Here is a 19,247-nt window from a genome sequence, read left to right as displayed (position 1 = left end):
GTAATTGTGTTTTTTGTTTAACTTTTCAGTTTCTTTAATATTGGAGCTTTTCATCAAGTCTTCTGCTTTGGGGGGTCTCTAAAGAGCTTCTGTCACATGGAGGAAAAGCTTCACTAACTGAAGGTTTTGATGTAAATTGAAATCTCAACAGCCACCAGTTACCCCTGAGATGATGTCAGATCCTCAGGATTACTCGTGTACTCATAATCACCAAGAGAAATGCAAGCCAATCAAAGCTGAGCCAGAATGGGAAGCCGTTATGTTTCCCTCTCTTGAACCGCAGTTCAGCATGTCTGGTACGACATTCCAGCAGCTTTTTCACCTCCCAGTAAAACTCATACCCAATTGTCATGGAGACTCAGTTGAAGAGAACGTTGACAAGTCTGTACATGCGTATTTGAGCAGAACCGGTGATGACGTGAGAACCCCTGTCAGCCAGGAAACTTGCTTTTTGCCAAGTCTCAAAGTTTCAAAGAACGCAACTTCTCAAAGACAACACTCAAATGCTGACAGGGATTATTCTTCCAGGTTTTGTTTATCGTGTTTATTTGGAAATTATAGCTGGAATGAGACATTCCTCTTCAAAGAGTGCCAGTGCAAAACACAATCCTCGACAAGCTTGGCAGATGATAATGAGACCAAAGCAGGCCAATTTCTGTCTCCTAGATCCAGTTGCACTAAATATACTCCAGAACTGGCCACTGAGATTCTTCAGCGTTATGGGTTAGGAAGAGATGATATGGAGGACCTGCTGGCTTACCCTGAGGACCAGATTACTGCTGATAAGCTGCCTCACATCCTCCAACAAATCCGCATTGCAAAGGAAAAGAGAATGAACGAGAAGTCAGAAAGTTGCTCTAAACCTCAGCCCTGCACATGCTCAGTTGGACGGGAGAATAGGACTGGGCCAGTAGAAAAGGTTTCATCACATATTCCTAAACCAAAAGGACCAAGGGGGAATCTAACACCAGAGGTTGTCAAGGATGCTGGAGAAACCATTCCAACTGGGGGAGCCATTGGCAATGAGACTCAAACCTGTGGATTTGCTGGCACTTATGCTAATGGATCCATTGGTCCTCTGACTAGGACTGGTGAAACCATAGGAATTGGGACTTGTACTGCTGGAACCATTGGCACTGGGGCTCACAGTGAAGGTTCGACATTAATGGACACTAACGGGAGCCGCTGTAAAGAACTGCAGCCCAGAAGCTCAAAAGAAGTGAAAAGCAGAAGTGGCCTGGTGTCTTCACATGACCAGGAAACCTGCACTGAAAGTCTCAGCTCAATCAAGAGCTCACTGGCTTTTTCAACCTGTGGTCCAGCTGATCGGGGACAGACTCAACCAAACCTGAATTTACAAAAAATCCTCAACTGTTTCTCTCAAGACACAGACGCAAAGTTTCCCAAGTTGGACGCTTCCACAGACCTCCTTTTGAAAGACATAAAACAACAAACCCATTCAACTCCTAAAGACCAAACACCGGGTACTGTTGCTCCTGGCCCATCTGTCTTGAACTCGGGTATTCCTAATATATATTCTGATCAGATTAAAACTCAAGAAAGGTTCAAATGTTGGACTAAGAAAAATCAGCAGTCTGTAGAGCAGCTGCACACGCAGCAGCTTGTGGGGGACTGGTACCAGACGCTGCAACACCTGAAGCCACTGGAATCACAGATGGAGAAAGGATTACTTCCACAGGGGTTTCCTGCTTTTAAACCAGCTTCTTCTTCATCCGTACAACCCACAATGGTTCCTCTTTCCCCTTGTCAGTCACCACAGCTTCCAAGACGGTTGATCTCCCCTCCTGCGCCACAATCACATCACAGCAGACAGTCTTTAGCTACGGGGCCTGTCTTTATGGCTCTGCCACCACCTGCGATGATGGAAGACTATGCAGCCACCCCGCCAGAAAACTTTCCACACACCTGTTCCCTTTGCAACATACAGTGTGCCAAAATGAAGGCAAGTTAAGGATTTCCAAGGTTCTCTGCATGCCTTAAATTGGTTGTAAAACCAAGTGCAATCTTATTTGTAACCCCAATATCCAAGTGGCCATGTCATGCTATTTTAAACATTTGAGAGTAAAGATGGATAAAATCTTACCATTTGCTCTATTGAGATGTCATTTTATCTTAAATATGAGTTATTTTTGTCAGCCTGTCTTCGTACCCACAAATAAAACCGTTTCAGTCGGCTACGCCTCCAGTGGCCTGAGCTTCACAACAAATGATAAGAAAGCGTCCTTGCAAATGGCGCCGGTACTCCGTTCACGCTCACTGACAAAATGTGGGTATCTTGGACAATTCAGTCATTGTCTTGGGTTTGATGGTCTAACAGTTAAAGCGTCTGCCTTTCATCTTGTTTTGCCATGTCCTGACTTTGGTTCAAGTCCTTGTGTTGGCAGTAATTTAGCCACCTGAAGCTGATTTAAAATGTATTTTCTGTTTAAGATTTATTGATTATCTTCTGCAAAAAAAAATTGTCTAACGGTCTTTGAATTTGATTATTTCCAAGCAGCGGTTTGGTTGCAATGCTCTGGATGGGACACAGTTGTCTTAATGTTGAGCTCTGCTCACCTGACATGGACTCGCACCTCACATGGACTCACGCTAGCTAAATAAACAAAAGTAAAAAGATCAGTCCTTTTTTTTTTAACAGTTGACCAATAAAGGGTTGAAAATGTAATACTAGAAAGTGTTGCTAAACAAAATAAGGTAACTTACATCTGTGACCGGGATTTGAACCAGTGTAAGGTCATAGCACAAAAGCATGCTAGGCAGGCGCTCTATCCGCTAACCCAGTGTTTCCCAACCCTGGTCCTCAGGACACACTGTCTTGCATGTTTTCCATGTCTCTGCTTCAGCACACGTGATTTACCTTGCCTCCTCAGCAGGACATCAAATGCTGCAGATGTCTGTTAATCATTCATGCATTTAAGTCAGGTGTGTGGCAGCAGGGAAACTGGTGTTTAAAAGGGCAACATGGAAAACATGCAAGACGGTGTGTGCTGAGGACCAGGGTTGGAGAGCACTGCGCTAACACACCAAACCTTTTACAGAAGTGCTGGCTGTTATGTGCGTCTTTGGACAGGATGCATGGTTTTTACGGTGATGTTTAATTCCTGGTGCAGAAGTAATTTGTCAGAATATCCACTCTGGGAACGGAGGAGGTTTAAAGTGGGAGTTAGTGATCTACATCCAGGGTAGGTGGGCTTCAGTTTGGAGACCAGCTTCATGGGGAGGAGAAAGGCCAGATGATGCACTTAGTTTCCATCTTTGTGTCTGCAGGTCCTACCTCTAAATCTGAAAACTTGCAGCTGAAACAGGAAAATGCATGAATGCAGCCAAAAATGGGGTTAGGGTATTTTTCATGAGGAAATCGGTATCGCATGGTAAAAAACTCCAACAACTAGATGGCCTCTTAAAACTTTATTCTTACTTCTCTGGAGCAGTTAAAGACTTGAAAAATTTCTTTTCAGACAGAAATTAAATTGGTGCTGAAATTGATGACATTTGCGATCATACTTCTTGCCACCCCCCCACCCCCACCCCCCACCCCCACCCCCAAATGTTTCTTTTTGCTTTTAGGACTGGATTCTCCACCAGAACACAAGCATTCATCTTGAGCACTGCAAACTTCTCTGCAAACGGTCAGTTTTCTTTTTCCCCATTATCTTTAATCTCATGAATACAGTGTGGCAAAAGTATTTAGTCAGCCTCTAGTTGTGCAAGTTCTCCCACTTAAAAAGATGAGAGGCCTGTAATTTTCATCCTAGGTTCACCTCAACTGAGAGACTGAATGGGGAAAAAAATAACACAAAACCACTGTCGGATTTTTAAACAATGTATTTGCAAATTATGGTGAAAAATTAGTATTTGATCAATAACAAAATTCCATCACAATACTTTGTCATTTCCAACAAAGAGTACAAAACAGAGGTCAAATGTTTTCTGTTAGTCTTAACAAGATTTTCACACTGTTGCTGGTATTTTGGCCGCTTTTGCGTAGAGTCATTGTCTTTTTTTTTTTAATAGATTTAAAGGGACATTACAGAGTTTTGAATTTTTATGCTCGCGATTGCCCCCTTGTGAAGCGTAACGGCAGCTTCAATAGTAGGCTCGTGCACGAGGCGCGCATGCTGTACGTGCACACTCCTTAACGAAAATAACAGCTGAGACAGTCCCGTGTGTGTGTGTGTGTGTGTGTGTGTGTGTGTGTGTGTGTGTGTGTGTGTGGCCCGGAGGACAGAGGACAGGAGAACGCGCAGCTAATTAATTAAATAATGTGGTTCTGTACCTTTCTCTTCAGCACAGCCGACAAAGGTTTAAGATGCGTCAGTCCTCCTGCATGCTCAGATCATTCCCTTCCCTTAACAGAAGAGTTAATTAGATAAATGCAAGCTAAAATTCACACATTGTTTTGAGAGCCTTTTAGTTAGTCTGTTACTGATTTCAACACTTGGTTAAAAATGGGAAGTGATTTTGCTTATGGCGTTGCTTTAGTCTGCCGTTGGCAGACGCAGGTCCCAGAACCAGAGCACCCTGTGGGTCTTTAGCTTCTGCAGGAACACCTTACACTGAACTAACTTTTTACAGTGTAGTGTTTATTATAATCAGTCATTAGTAAATATTATGTTGGTGTGACTTCTGTCATCTGATTACAGCGCTCTCTATTTGTGTTTGCTTCTGACTTAATGCAGAAATGTTTTTGTTCACCTTTAATATGTTTCTGTTTTCTACAGGTACTCAAAATGGGATGGTAACATATCTCCATCCCTCAGGTACATTTCTGTTTTCACATAAAAACAATTTAGTTCTGAGAGTTCTTTAAGTTTAGTCACTTATTTTTCCCATTTGTTGTAGTTTCCCTGATAAACATACCAAGCAGGTTCCACCAGCGACTGCACAGCACTTCCAGCATCAGCACCGGAAATTCAGGTCCGACGGCTGCTTCAGATCCAGTTCAAACGTCCTGCATCACCACCGCAGGCCAGAGTACAGAAAGGACCGTTCCAGCAGCAGCTCTCGGTCAGTAAGTCCTTTAGATTACCACGACTCAGAGGGCAGAAGAAGAAAAGGCCGAAGCAGATCAGGAGGGTCGCAGAGCTCCAGGTACAACTGCAGGTCTGTGAATCCTTCAGTATGCTGCTCTATAGTTGGGTTTATTTTTTATCCTTTATAATTTGATGATGTTTATAATAATTAGGTGTTAAAATATTGGTTTGTATTTCCACAGGTCACGGTCTCGTTCTCCTTCTTTGTGGTACGATCAGCGTTATCGATCCCGCTCAAGGAGTCGGGAGAGACCACCGTCACCCAGAAGGAAGAAGAATCATTCATCTAAGAGGAGAAGCAGGAGATCTTCAGCTCACAGGGCTTCGGATAAAAGAAGGAAGTCGAGCAAAGCCAAGAGGCTGACGAAAAAATTACTGAAATCACCTGGTAGGGAATGTTTTCCAGCTACGTTTTTAGCAACGTAATTAATCAACCTGTTGAATTCTAATATAAAACTTAAACCACAGCCTCAGCTTTCTCCTCATTAGATGAATCCTAAAGGCAGGTTGTAACGACGTTTTCTTTCTTCCAGCTCTCCAGTCTCTGTTGGAGCAGCCTAAACTCAAAGCTGTGGTGAAAACGTTGGTTCCTGTTCTTCTGTCAGAGCTGAAGAAGATGAAGACCTTGGCTGCCTCTCCAGCTCCTAGTGCAACGTTTTTCAGATCAGAGTCTAACCTTCAGAGAAGTGAGTCCATTTCTACAAAACCTCAGGTTGGTGCATCGTTTATCTTCTTGTGCCACTAAAACACCAATTCCCAGCACTGGAAGTAATGTAGTTCTAAACAGAAGTTTCCCCTACCTGTAGTTTGTGTAGTTTTGATGCATTTGAAGGCCAAACTTCTGCTTCCTATAATTAATGTGGTCTCACAAATGCAACTTTTTCCCACAGAAAACTCACAAGGCAATAATTTATACTAGACGCCAAAACAGATTTAAAAAAGGTGATGGAGACGTTATACTAAGTCAATACAAGTAAAAATGTTTTATTTATTTTTTTTAGGATTCGAGTTTTGGACCTCCTTCTCTCACTTCTAGTACAAAGCCACTGCAGTAAGTCATCTAACCTCTATTTGTTTTAGTCTGTGTTTTACTCTAATATTAATTCAGCTCATGTTCTTCTTGCATCATAGGAAACTTGGTAATCTTATTTTATATGAATTTTTCCTAGGCATGCTATGTCTTTTAAAATAGTAGAACAAAGAAATGGTCCAAACACACTTGCTTCCAAAATATTCTTGAATAACACACTCCGACAGCTAGGTGGCAGCAGTTTTTACCTCCGTCGTTAACGGACCGAGATCTCATGATAACACCCAATGTGTCTTAGAAGTGTCTGACCTGAGTTTTCCCGTGAAATTCAGTCTTAAATATTACAAATCCCTGGTTTATATATTATATGGTAATGCCTCCCCTGTATAATTGTCATATATATCGTATCGCCAGATTATCAATAGTTGTAATAATCTTGCTAAATTCAATTATTACGCCTTCAAAGGAACAAACTGCTGCATAATTCTCTTTAATCAAATTCTATTGTCTTTATTCTCCGTTTTCAGCTTGACCTCCTGTAACTTTCTTGCACGCAGAAAATCTGTTGCGTCGCTTATTGTTTCACCACACACCGCCGAGTCATCTCAGCGTCCTGTAAAAAGATTTTTACCAAAAACCGTGAAAAGGATGACAACAAGCACACTTGTTTCAAAAGCAAAGATCTTGGTTTCCAAAGCAAAAGAAGTCTCAGGGAAGCGGGTTTTAAAAAAGACTTTTACAACGGGCACCAAAGATGGAACAGGATCTGCTAAAGACATGGAATTAAGAGAGGAAGTGTCAAAACTCCCAAGATCTAAGAAGTCCAAATGTCCTGCAAAACATTCTGGTACTGGTGACTCAAAACAAGGAGCAACACATAAAAACATGGAGACGAACACTGAAGAATCCTCAAATGGACCAATCATGGTTGGAAAACCTTCAGATACAATCATGATTAACTCAATCAGAGTCAAAAGTCTTTGCACAGAAGTAAAGGTCTTTCCTTCTGAAGCTGAACTAGCTTCAGACATTCATCTGGACAGATTTCAGACAGCAGGAGATGTTAAAGATGAAGTGGAAGAAAAGACCTTAAAGGTCTTGAATCCAACGGTAAAATCTCAGCCTGATGCTGCTATGTGGAACAGAGCTCAGAGCTCAGAAGAACAAGAGCTGCTCTCTGAAGACAAATCTGAGGGTTTTAAAACCAACTCGGCAGAAGGAAAACTGGATGATCTTGACAAAGTAGATGTTCACATGAAGAATGAAGTAGAAACTTCCAAACCAAGAGAGACTGAAGCTGTAGATGTGGACAAAGGTCCTGCTGAGGTCAAGGGATGCAAACTGATGGAGACAAAGATGTCACAAGATCCAACCAGTGAGAACGATCCAACTCCGATGCAACAAACACCCTCCATTACAGCTCCAGGGATGGTGGTGAAAGCCTCACCGCAGGAAAACAACATCCTGGATTCAGAGTCATCCAGACCGCAGCTGAAGACCAGCGCTGAGGGTGTAGAAGAACAGGACCAGACTCTGGGATGGGTGGATAACGGTATGTTTATGTAGTTTTCTGATTAATGTTTTGTCAAAGCGTTTAATTTGTTGGTTGTCATCAGTTTTTGGAGAGCATTTCAAGCTATATGGCAGAAAAACACCCAACATTAGGCCTTTAATTAGGAACCAGAACAACTCCTTAACTAAATGATTTAAACTTCTGAGCTATGTTGCATTAAGTAGTTTTCAAAATTAGGAAGTCTTGTGAAGCACTTTGTGACCCAGTCTGTGAAAGTACTATATAAACAAACTTCTTCTATTTGTCTGTAGTGAGGACTCAAAAGAAAAATGCTTCTAAAGTCGACAATGTTTCAAGTATGGCGACTGAGATGGCTCCATCGACCAGCTCTGGGCTTTCAGCTGCTGTTAGCTCGCTGACTGTTGGAGAGAAAATGGAAACTCTATTACATCCAGAAAAGATCCGTAAGAAAAGCCCTGAATGTTTCTGTAAATGTTCTGCTGCGTACTTTAAGCTGAGTTTGACTCTCCTCTGCAGCCTGCTTCAACAAGAAAACCGTCATGTCATCAAAGGTGAGTTTTCTTACTTTATCAACTGTAGAAAGATTTTCATCCTAAATCTGGCATCTTCAAAGTAAACTGCTGCAAGTAAAAATCTGTGTTTACCATACCACACCACTTAATTTATGCAGCACATTTAAACTACAGCATGAGCGCTGACTGACCAAAAGCTGCACAGGCAGGATCATTAGACCAAAAAACCCCAACGTGAGTAAAACTGTCAATGTAAGGCAGTAAAAGCTAATAAAAGCCGCAAAAACAATAAGAACAAGAAAAAAAACCCAGTAAAAACAAACAAGTCACCGGTGGCCAAGCAATGAAAGTAGCCCTTTAAATGAGATTTAAAAACAGCCAGAGAGGATGCCTGCTTACCTGTAAGTGGAGGTGAATTTCAGAGCATAATGGCAGCATAGAAGAACGCTTGTTCACCCCGTGATTTGTTGGACACCAGGGGAGTGCAGCGTAGCAGGAGAACAGCTGACCTCAATGTGTGCGTGGGTACATAGGGGGTGAGCAGGTGGGACAGATGAGGAGATGCTAAGTCATGTAAGGCTTTAAACTCCAAAGTCAATAACTTAAACCATACACAGAATGTAACGGGGAGCCAATGGAGATGTGTCAGGACCGGGGTGATATGGCTACGTTGGTTTGTGTTCGTTAAAAACCTAGCAGCTGCGTTCTGGCCAGTCTGCAGCCAGTTCAGCACTGAAACAGGAGCAACCAACAAGGAGTGTGTTTGCTATTGTTGGTGAAGTTTACCCATGGTTGGTGTAGTTTACCCATGGTTGGTGTAGTTTACCCATGGTTGGTGTAGTTTACCCAAATAATTGACACAATAGAAGAGGTATACATTATGCTTTGTCCAAAGAATGCCTTTTACTGTTTTTATTAACTTTTTGACATTTAAAAGTGTTAAATTTCCTGTCTGGTTACTGGGCTGTAACAGAAAACCCTGTTGTCGTTACAGTTTTAGGTCTTAACGAAGGTTGTGAGTTTTAAATCTGATGTTACACAAAACCCAAAAACCCATCCGAGTCAACGTCTTACAAATTTTTAACGCATCTAAGCCACCAAACACCTGTTTTAATAAGTCCTTATTTTATTTTTTCTCATGTAAATAAAATTAGTGACATTAGGCAACCAAATGGGTATTTACGTGGTTATAGTCTTTGGGCGAGCAGGGGTATAAGAAAATATTGATGTATAGACATATTTGACATGTTCTGATTTTATACTTAATTGATATTTAAAACTGTACATCAATTTTTAAAATCAACATTACATGCACATATTTACAATATTTCTATAGTGTGGTGCAATTCACACTCTGACTGCTAGGTGGCAGCAGATTTTACCGCCTTTATTCTGATGACTCTCAATGAGTCTTGGAAGCATCTGACCCGAGTCTTAAAAATGAGAAACATCATCTGACTTTTAATTTCACAATGTATTGTATCGTCTCACCTGTATTGTAATATATATGGTCTTGCCAGGTTCTTACCAACACACACACACACACACACACACACACACACATCTATGGCTGAGGGTTAAATTAGAATGAAGGTAAATGACCTAAAGATGCTGGCAGGTAATGATAAACAACTTGTTTCCAGCTCTCTTCCCTCAATGCGACAGCTTTGTTGGTAACAAACCTACCAGAGTATCATGATGGCTGCTACTGCGAGGACGATGTTGCCAACCTGCTTTGTCCTTTTGGATTTATCTACAAGGGCAACAACATTTACATTCTTCCCCAGAAGCGCATGGTAGGGCCCAGATAATTCATCAGGCTGGGGGTGGTACTTTTCTGGTTTCAGCTGGTTTCTTTTTAAATTCATGACCGTACACTTCACATTTATTTTTTGGGCGTATTCACTAATTGGAACTTTCTCCATATTAAATGCCTGGTATGTTTTCTAAGTATTAAAGCTATTTAGATAATGCGTTTTACCTTGAGTTACTAATTTTTGTTATTTCTTGCAGGCCTTTGCGCTGATGTATCATGTGGGAAACATCCAAAAAATCGTCAAACATTTTGACAGAAATGATGTTTTTCTCAGAGGCTCAAAAGTCTCTTTGAATGTCGTGAGCAGCAAAATTTCAACGATGCCAGTAAGTATTTATAACATGGCAACATTTACCATAGCGTTCCCTCAACTGAAAAAGATATACTAAAATAAAACAAACGTATCATCAGAGACTTGAGTTTATCACTTTGGACCTTTAAATGAAACGGGAGTCGTTTAATCCCAGACCTAAGGTCTGAAAGGGTACAAATGGCAGCACACCGCTCCTCAGGGAGGGGTCAGGGGTCAAATGTAAAGAAATATGATAGGGTCAATGAAGTATCAATTACTGTATTTTATAACAAAAAACTGCTGCTGTTGAGAGGAACTGTTCTTTTTGGTCCCAAAAACTAGATTTGTGTTTTTAATGTGTTTATGTTGCTTCTGACCTCATCCAAAGCCTTTTGTCATGTTTAACTATTCTTTCTGTTTCAGTTTGAGTTTTATTCATACCTGATGAAGATGATGCGTTATGTAAGTTCTTCTCATAATAATTTCTGTTTCCTGGTTGGAAAAACTCTCTCAGCCCTGAATACTGTGGCTAAATTATGGATAGAAACACATTAAAGTGAAAAAAAAAAAACCTTCAGGTGATAAAACTGAAGTAAAGCAGCTTTTGCTGTTCAAGCAGAAAGTGAAGGACGATGGAAGCAACACGGTCTTGATTCACAACATCTTACCGAGTGAAGCCAAAGATCTGAGGGAAACGCTTAAAAAAATCTGTCTCATAAGAAACTACCTGCCTCTTCTCAACAAGGTACAGCCTTCCTCTAGTGTACTCTTGTTTAAAAGAAGCATCTTGTTTGATTGTTCTTGACTTTGTGTTTCAGGTGTTTGTCCAGTTTAGGTCTGCACGTGATGCTGATCTGCTTGGAGTTTGGTACAGCGTACTGAATCCTACTGACCACCATGTCTACAGACTGAAAATACCACAGAGCTTCAGGACGTCACGACGTCAGTCTCTTGAGATCTTTTTTGTTGGATGTTTCTATGGTTACTAAAGTAGATTTACAAGCATTTCATGAGTTTCAAAGGCCTTTAATCACAATTTAATTTTAGGAGTTCCTCTTGGAAGATGTTTCGGTACCATTCTTTATTTGTGAGGGTAAACGTGACTATGTCCGCTCCCTTGGCCGAGAAGCATGCTGGCATACATGAATGTTCTCCGTATGCTTTACTGTTGGCAGGACACAGGACTGATTTTTACACATGGCCAGCTCCGTCTGGCCCCGATAGTCTTTGTTTTTACACTGGCATCCGTGCGGAGCTGAACACTTGTTGCGGTCCTGTTTCGTGCTGAGCTGACCATACACACCAACCTATGGACTGACTGACTGCTCGGCTGAAGTTATGTCACACTCATGCCTACCTACTAGTGGGGGCCTCTAGTTGGTTCAGGGAAATCAGCCAGTTGCAGCTTCCTGCTTGCACAATTCATTCCGTCTGGACGTAGTGGGCTAAACATCTTCACCGACTGCAGCTCAGACCTACAGAACATTTTTGGTGCTTTTTATTGGGACAAATGGCTTCCTCATTGCCCTTCTCAACAACAGGCCTTCCTTCAAATGTCGTCTCCTCCATGAGCTGCAGATGCTTTCAAACCTGTTTGATGCCATTCTAGAGCAAGTTCTGCTCTGATGATGCTGCGGTCCTCCAGTGGGGTCCTCCTGGTGCTAGTTGGCTCATTTGGGGCCCTGAAACAGTAAAATAGAAAGTGGCTTTTTGTGAGAAGCTTTGACTAATTAAGGGAACAAACCTTGTGACAATGTTTGTGTCCTTTCAGCAGTAACTTATTTGTTTCTGCAGCATCAAAACGTCCAGCGACAGCTTTTACAGACCTGGGCATTGAGGCATCAGTCATCCCAACAGCTAAGTGTGGTGTTGCACGAAGTAGTTCACCATTCTGGATCACTATGAGAACAAGACCTTTTGTGTTTCCCACCTTCTCGCCTTGGTTCAACATCCCAAGTAAGAAAAACATGGAGACATGAGCTCACATTAAAGGATTTATTTTACGTGATTGTTTGATTCACAGATTATCACACGGCCTGGGGATTAGTGGATATTAAGGTAATACAATTTACTAACATCTAATTATTTTGTTATTTAACGAGCCAAAACTACTGATTACCCCGCCTCTCCACCCTCTGATGAGTTGTTGGCCTCTTTTGAGAGGAAGTTGTGTTGATTAAACACAGGAAGGTGTGACCTAGACTGAAACTGCTTAGTAACCCCAAAATTCCACTACCTCTGCTCCGTCTTCCGCAGCCGCTCGCTTCCGAACTCAATTTTTACTGGTACCCGCTCTACAACGGCTCCGCTCCGGTGCGGAGACCTGAGGTGCGCAAACAGGCATGCGCGGGATTTTCGAGATCTTGCGATACAGTCCGAGCAATAAACGCGGAAGTTAGATCCAAACACCCGTTGTGTGGGAGAAGCATCGAAATGAACGGTTTAATCTGCCCATCATTTGTGTTGAGAGATCAGCAGTGTTTGGATCAACAAAGTGTGACTACTTTGATAGTGGAAACTGTATTTATGGCTTATTTTTGTGCATTTAAAGTTCAGCCGCCATTGATAGTTGTTAAAAGTTGTTAAACCTGTGCATATGAAACAAAAAACGCCTTTTGTTTATCGATGTATTGTGAAATAACGGAAGTTGTGCTTGCTCCTTTTCCTGTTGGGCGGTTGTGATTTCTGTCCATTGACTGCGGAGGTGCTCCGGCGTCCGGCAAAAATAGAATCGATTCTATTTTTGCCGGATGGTGGAACGGCGGGCGACGCACTGCGCCACACGGCCGCAGTGGTGGAGCAGCTCTGACTGACTACAACGGGACCGATTTTGCTGTGAAGTTCGTGCCGGAGCAGAGCGGAGGTAGTTGAATTTTGGGGTAATGAGATTCAAAGCTGCCTTATAGGTACTGGAAAGGTTAAATCTAAGCCCCCACCTCTATTTAAAGTGGGGGTTTTCATGTTTGACATAGAAAACTTATTTTACTCCTCTTAAACCATCCATCTTCTCTCTCCACAATGTGTACTTTGTCATCTTCAAAAAGTGTCCCTTGTCATTCAGGTGTAGGTGGACTGCAGAGTCTTGACCTAAAGAGGTGGCTCTCCTGTGTTGTGCCATGTGATTGTGTAACTGTTGTGTGTAAAAGTGTGTTTACATGAAGCTCTTTCAGCAGCAGAGTGCAGCACACCTCCTGTGTGAAGCGCCTCGTGATTTTTATCTTGAGAGGCGCTATAGAAATAATATTTTCTTTTCTTCTTCTGTGTGGTGAAACCCTGATTCTTCTGAACTGATAAACAAGTGACTTCATGAAGGAATGTTTACAGGATGTGTGTTTTGTAGGAAGCTGGTCCTCTGGGCTCTGAGTTCTCCACCGTCATGCTAACTGGTTTACCACAAGAACACTACACACACGAGGACATCGCCAAGTTAGTGTGGTGTTACTTCCCCAATCAGACCCTCCACACTCTGTACTACAACGTGATTGTCCTTCCACTACAGAGGAGGGTGAGGAGCAGCCCTGCTGATCCAAACCTGGCCACTCGCGTTCATCCAGCTGTAACTCTTCTGTCTCCTCCAGGCGTTTGTGTTCTTCAGCAGCTGGAACGCCTGCTGTGATTTTGTCCTAAACTATATAGAAAATCCGGTTTGTATCGGAGGCTGCGAGCTGATCGTTCACTTTGTTTTGGAGGACATTCAGCCGGGATTCAGCGAGGTGAGAAAACCTCTGACCTTGCTTATTATGTTTACCTTTGTAGGGAAAAGTATAATCAACTCACTCAGGTTCTAGTTTAATAATCACTTTGTGTATTAGCCTCTACACCTGAGTACATTACAGCCATTGTTGGTGACTGAAGTCGTTATTTGATACATTTTTCCTCAGAATTAATTAAAGATAAAGTTGTGACCTCAGGATTTAGAGTCTGACCTACCTGCGACCTCTGAAGGCACACCAACCCTCTGTAATGTGTTTTTAGGAGACGATGTACAGATCTGTGATGAAATGGAGCAACAGCGTGAGTCTTCCAGTCCCGATTTAAATCTGAAGCGAAGCCGCAGCTTCCAACACCGTCTGGTTGTTTCCAGCCCGTTTCAGATCCGCGGGTTCTGGAGGAGCGGCTGCTGTGTGTGGAGGTCTCTGAAGCGTCCGCTCACATCGTCATGATGGTCATGAAGGAAGTGGCTTTGGTCTCTCCTTTTGTCAACTTCCTGTCGCTCGCTAACAGGGTAAAAGCATCTGGATTGGTCAGATTATATATTTATGTTGGATTTTATTTCTCTTTCACTTCATCAAATCTCACATTTGTGTGAAGATCACAACATGCCCTAAAGGTTATAAATTGTAATTCGCTTTGGATAAAAGCGTCTGCCAAATAAATAAACACATGAACACAAAATCGTTGGTCCTTCGGTTCAGGTTAAACAAGGTTTAGTAATGTTTTCACATTTGGACAGGCCTCAGACTTCCTAATAATTACATTTGCCCCGTAGGTGTTCACTAAAACCTCCAGAAAGACGATAGATGGGTTTTAATGTTTTTGTTTGACTTCCTTCACTTCTCTTCCTGCCTCAGATAGTCATAGAAATGTCTGAGTCCAGCGGAGTAGCAGAAGCAGTTGAGAAGGTCCCACAGGGCGGGTCATCCCAGCATGAACTTTGGTGAGTTTGTGTTTATATCAACACTAAACCACCTGGTTAAAGTTGACTGCTTGTAAAGGATATGATGAAAGTCTGACGGTCTTCTTCTCTCATGCAGGAGCAGAGTGAAGCGTATCGAGGCGTGAGTGTCTGATTTCCTCTTGTTTGTTATAACAAGTGAGGACGAGTATTTTGAGTGTGTTTCATGACAGATGTAGGAGCCCCGGTGTGACTCGTTTAATATGTAGACAAACACTTCCCAAAATGTTTGTGACCAATAACAAAATCATAGCCTAGAAGTCTAGAAACCCAAGCAGACTGAAAAGATTTTGCTCAGCAGGTTGGTCTAGCCACACTCCATTGTAGTCTCAGCAGGTCTACCTTTGGCTCGGCTAAGTTTGTAGAGAGGCGTTGGGTGGGCTTAGCGCCAGACCCACGATGGAGAAAAACAACTAATGGTGGCGGCTGAGGAGGAGCGCTTGTTTGAAACGGTTTTGGCTTCAACTTAGGATCATTTAGAATTGGGATTTTCTGTGGGACACAAGTTGATCAGCGCTATGCTTCGTCAGTCAGTCCTCCTCAGCTCCTCGTCCTCGCGGTCATGCAGAATTATTTTAAAAAAAAAGCATATAAGTCATTAGATGGCTATAACTTGTTTGTTTCTGGACATGTAGGGCAGATATTTTTCATCTGTCACGAGACTTGTCTGCCATGATGTGGGTGGTTTATGCACTAGAATCGGCGGTTTACCACTGCCTTAGATGTATTTTATCAGCTGGAAACCTGTGAAATGTAACTCTACTGTCCTTTCGTTGTGCAGCCTACAGCTCTACGTGTGTTAACCATGCTGATGGATTTAATTTAGCCGCCATTTAACTCTGTTTACTGACAGCAACCAGATACACAACTGTGGTCACTGGGGAAGTGCTGCTTTCTTGACCTCCAACCTAGGGCTGGGGGGCGGGGATGTGACGTCATGCTTCAATGAGTATAGAGAGCCTAAGTCTCCTCCCTTTCGGTTGGCTCATGGATCCCCGGAAGAACGAAAAAAATGAATGCAAGTCAACGGGGCTAAAAACGCTATTTTCTAACCTGCTTTGCCTTACGCCCCGGATCACTCATATGTTGCACTGCAGTTTAAATGAAAAGTAACGATGGGTGTTTCGACCACGCCAGTCACGTACTTTGAGATTTATCAGCTTGTAAAAGTTTGTAATTAGCATGACTACACACTAGAAATCAGCACGTCTCATATGTGACGTCACCACTCTCCCTAGCTACTTACCAAATGGCCAGATTTACAGTGGTTCTTTCCCCCTGTGGTAAGGTTGCTGAACTTGCAGCCCTTTTCCCTCAGTTTTTCTCCGTGTCTGGTTCGATGACGTCTCTTTCGTGAAGCGCATTTGCAGTCCTGGACGTATTTTCATACAAACCCTAAAATGTTGTTTACCCCTGTTCGAAAATAAGCGCTTTCTTGGTATCAAAATGTGTCTTTAAAATTCACGGACATCATATGGATTCCATGGAACATAACAAGTGGAACTAGCGTTTTTAGCCCCATTGGCTTGCATTCTTTTTTCGTTCTTCCAGGGACCCGTGGTCCGGAAGTAGATGGGCGTTACCTAGGCTCCCTATAGCAGCGCTAGCCACCCGTCCATGTTTATCTCACATGATGGCCCTGGTGAAATATTAGTTAATAGATGTAATATTTTTCATCACTGAGCAGCACATTTGGGCATTTACTACATCTGACTTTTGTTTTGACAGAGTTGATGCTTTTCCTAATTCTTTCTTTCCTACTTCTGAGAAGTAACCTAAGAAACAAAGTCCGTGTCTGGTTTAGCTGTAAATGTTCTGAGTCTAAAACGATTCTAATGGAAGTAGAGACGCAGATTTTTTTTTTACTTGGCTATTAAACAAGTTTGTATTGCTTGGCTAATTTGGCTTGGAGTGGAGAATGCACCAGTGTAACAAGGGCTGTGTTCCATTTACATTTGCAGCTGCAGAAGTGGAATGCAGCCCTAAATGCTATTTTCTGTTCAGCATATTTTTGATTTATTTCTGCTCCTGATTTCAGTTCAAAGAGCCTCACACAGCGTCTAGAAGGTCAGAGTGAGATGGTGAAGCTTAAGCCTGACCTCGTCCGCACCAGACCAGCTTCTGTGAAACGGGATGAGATGGTTTGGAAACCCAAGCCGCGTGCTGCTAAAACAGCTGCTTTATCTAAAATCTGTGTTTCTGGATCGAGTTCCACAGAAATCTCAAACCTCGTCCCTGATCAGACCTTCTGGTGTCAGCAGAAGGAGGCGGGTCCTTCTGAAGGACCTCAGAGTTCAGTCACAGCTGAAAGGAGCCTATGTTCACCAGAAGCTCCTGAGATGACCAGAGAGACTCTTAAGTTCAGCACAGGAAATGGAAAATTCCCAGAATGCATTTCTGAGTCAACAGGTGGATCCATCTGTGATGTTCCCATTTTTAAGAGGTTGGATGTAACCAACCAGAGCACGAGTCTGGAGACAGTGTGTGAAGATAAAAGGATCAAAGAGGTGAAGACAAGTAAAGAGGAAGATGATGGTGAAAAGGAAGAAATCTTTCATTTAGTTGAGTTTGTTGAACAAAAGGATAAAGATGGCGGCTCTGGAACACCTGGACCTGATGGAGACCGTGTCTTGCATCAGGGAGGTCCACACCATGATGATCATGGTTCTTCAGGAGAAACAACTCGAGTTAAAGCTACTATAAACCTGATGTCACATGAAGAAGAGACCTTGTTTAAAGATGGTTCTGTTCAACAGGCTTCAGCCACACAAAGCAGAGGATGTGGAGAAGAGATGAGATCCAGTTCCCCAGAAGAACCTGATGAGCAGCATGAAACTGTAACCTATGTGGAAAACCAAGAGACCATTAAAACATCCACCTGTGGAACTAGAGAGGAGACCTCAGATGACCTGAAAGAGGAGACAACTCCACAACCAGAAGATCAGGAAGATGGAGTACCAACAGAGAAGTGGACAGGAGCATCACATAGTGATGAAGAGGACAATGACCTGAGAGACGCATCAGAATCTGATGTTCAGGTTGTGGATTCTCTAGATCAGGTTAAAGATGGTCCATCTGAGACCAGTCCACCAGCAACAGATGAAAACCAGTCTTCAAACGGGGTGGAGCAGAAGCCACCAGAGACAAACGACACAACGGCTATAAAATATGTTCCTTTGATCCTGATGGATGTGACTGATGAGGAAGACTACCTCAGCGAGGAAGAACATGTGAGAGAAATGGCTCCCGAAGAGGAGCTGATGGGAGGGAGGAAAAATGAGGAGACAGAAGGTTGGGCGATGGAGACTCTGGGCGAAACCACAGAGGGTTCAAAATGTCGGCAAGGGCTGGAGGAGCCTGATGAAGAGGAAGGTTCTTGGCTACAGTCTGAGTTTCCTGATGAGGAGAAACCAGATGGATGTTTGGAGAGAGGAGGACGCCGCAGGATGAAGTCAAAAGGTACAAGATGTTTGATCAGATCCTCAAGATTTACATTCACATGACAGAAGAGACGTTCATGCTGCTGCAGTCAGACTAGTGTTGGAGTCTAAAGGAGGGTCTAGGTGTGTTTAATCGTTTTCATGTAACCATGGCAACATCCCCTCATTACTAGACATTTATTTCTAATATTGAATGTTGTGTTGTAGATGAGAACTTCTGACAACCTCACTCCACAGTCAGGTGTGTTCTGACCCAGACCTCGTCTCTTTCAGTCCCAGCTGATCACCGGGCTGGCTCTGTCGGACCCATGGCCAAGCGTTTCTGCTCTCAGCCTCCAGATGTCCACAGGACTCCGATCCCGTCCAGCTGCAGACGTCCTCTAGGTGAGAAAAAAAAACCTCCAGCCTGACAACGCTAGCTCCAGATTCAGGTGTTTGTGTCGGTGTTTATCCTCAGGTGAGGAGTTTGTGGAGCGGAAGCGGGGCTTCTTCTGTTCCCTCTGCTCAGTCTTCTACCTGAACAGGAGCAAAACGAAGGACGAGCATTGCTGCAGCCGAGCGCATTACGACAACCTGAAGGTCTGCAGGAACGAGGCAGATTCAGGTCCCTAAACACACTTCCTGCTTCACCGTGTGTTTGGTTTCAGATGTACCTCCAGAAGCATCAGCTGAAGCTTTCAGGATCAACAGAGTCGTGGGTCTGAGGGTCTTCAGCTGAAGAACGTCTCAGAGGTGTTGTCTGCATGACCGTGGAGCATTGGGTTTGAATGTGATTGCTTTGGTTTAACCCTTCTCATTGTGAAGGTCCCTGCTGTGATTGGTTGGAGCAGGACCATGTGACCTCTGGAGGTCTGATTCTTTAGGTTCTGGTTCTGGAGTCCAGAACATGAACAG

The 19,247-nt window shown here is 43.0% G+C and overlaps 1 protein-coding gene across 3 annotated transcripts; it reads left to right on the top strand.

Moving 5' to 3' along the window:
* The first annotated feature begins 38 nt into the window (after nucleotides 1-38).
* Nucleotides 39-19,189, top strand: LOC107376899 (uncharacterized). 3 transcript variants are annotated; one of them, XR_008564530.2, is made up of 27 exons: nucleotides 39-1,963; nucleotides 3,589-3,650; nucleotides 4,743-4,781; nucleotides 4,864-5,124; nucleotides 5,237-5,442; nucleotides 5,588-5,766; nucleotides 6,056-6,105; nucleotides 6,612-7,636; nucleotides 7,909-8,061; nucleotides 8,135-8,169; nucleotides 9,774-9,926; nucleotides 10,144-10,272; nucleotides 10,662-10,700; nucleotides 10,858-10,983; nucleotides 11,057-11,180; nucleotides 12,033-12,194; nucleotides 12,262-12,296; nucleotides 13,579-13,743; nucleotides 13,817-13,951; nucleotides 14,214-14,252; nucleotides 14,323-14,463; nucleotides 14,810-14,895; nucleotides 14,993-15,016; nucleotides 16,952-18,372; nucleotides 18,627-18,737; nucleotides 18,785-18,932; nucleotides 19,001-19,121. XR_008564530.2 is itself a non-coding variant. In XM_054747376.2 (27 exons), exons 1-27 carry the CDS (start codon nucleotides 170-172, stop codon nucleotides 19,055-19,057), a joined length of 6,873 nt encoding a protein of 2,290 aa, XP_054603351.2. In that variant the 5' UTR covers nucleotides 39-169; the 3' UTR covers nucleotides 19,058-19,189. The 3 variants fall into 3 exon arrangements, 2 of the variants coding, with proteins under 2 accessions (XP_054603351.2, XP_070404199.1); XM_054747376.2 differs by having other exon boundaries at nucleotides 18,811-18,932; nucleotides 19,001-19,189; XM_070548098.1 differs by lacking the exon at nucleotides 9,774-9,926 and having other exon boundaries at nucleotides 18,811-18,932; nucleotides 19,001-19,189.
* Nucleotides 19,190-19,247: the final 58 nt, after the last annotated feature.

Source organism: Nothobranchius furzeri, chromosome 2, assembly GCF_043380555.1.
Source record: "Nothobranchius furzeri strain GRZ-AD chromosome 2, NfurGRZ-RIMD1, whole genome shotgun sequence".
Taxonomy (NCBI): domain Eukaryota; kingdom Metazoa; phylum Chordata; class Actinopteri; order Cyprinodontiformes; family Nothobranchiidae; genus Nothobranchius; species Nothobranchius furzeri.
Note: the sequence above shows the minus strand (reverse complement) of the source record. Positions and strands in the feature narration are given on the sequence as shown.

Coding starts and splice junctions, on each gene's coding strand:
- LOC107376899 (XM_054747376.2), top strand. CDS start 170: ATGATGTCAGATCCTCAGGATTACTCGTGTACTCATAATCACCAAGAG. Junction 11,181..12,032: donor GAGCTTCAGGACGTCACGAC/GTCAGTCTCTTG, acceptor TTGTTTCTGCAG/CATCAAAACGTCCAGCGACA. Junction 12,195..12,261: donor GCCTTGGTTCAACATCCCAA/GTAAGAAAAACA, acceptor TTTGATTCACAG/ATTATCACACGGCCTGGGGA.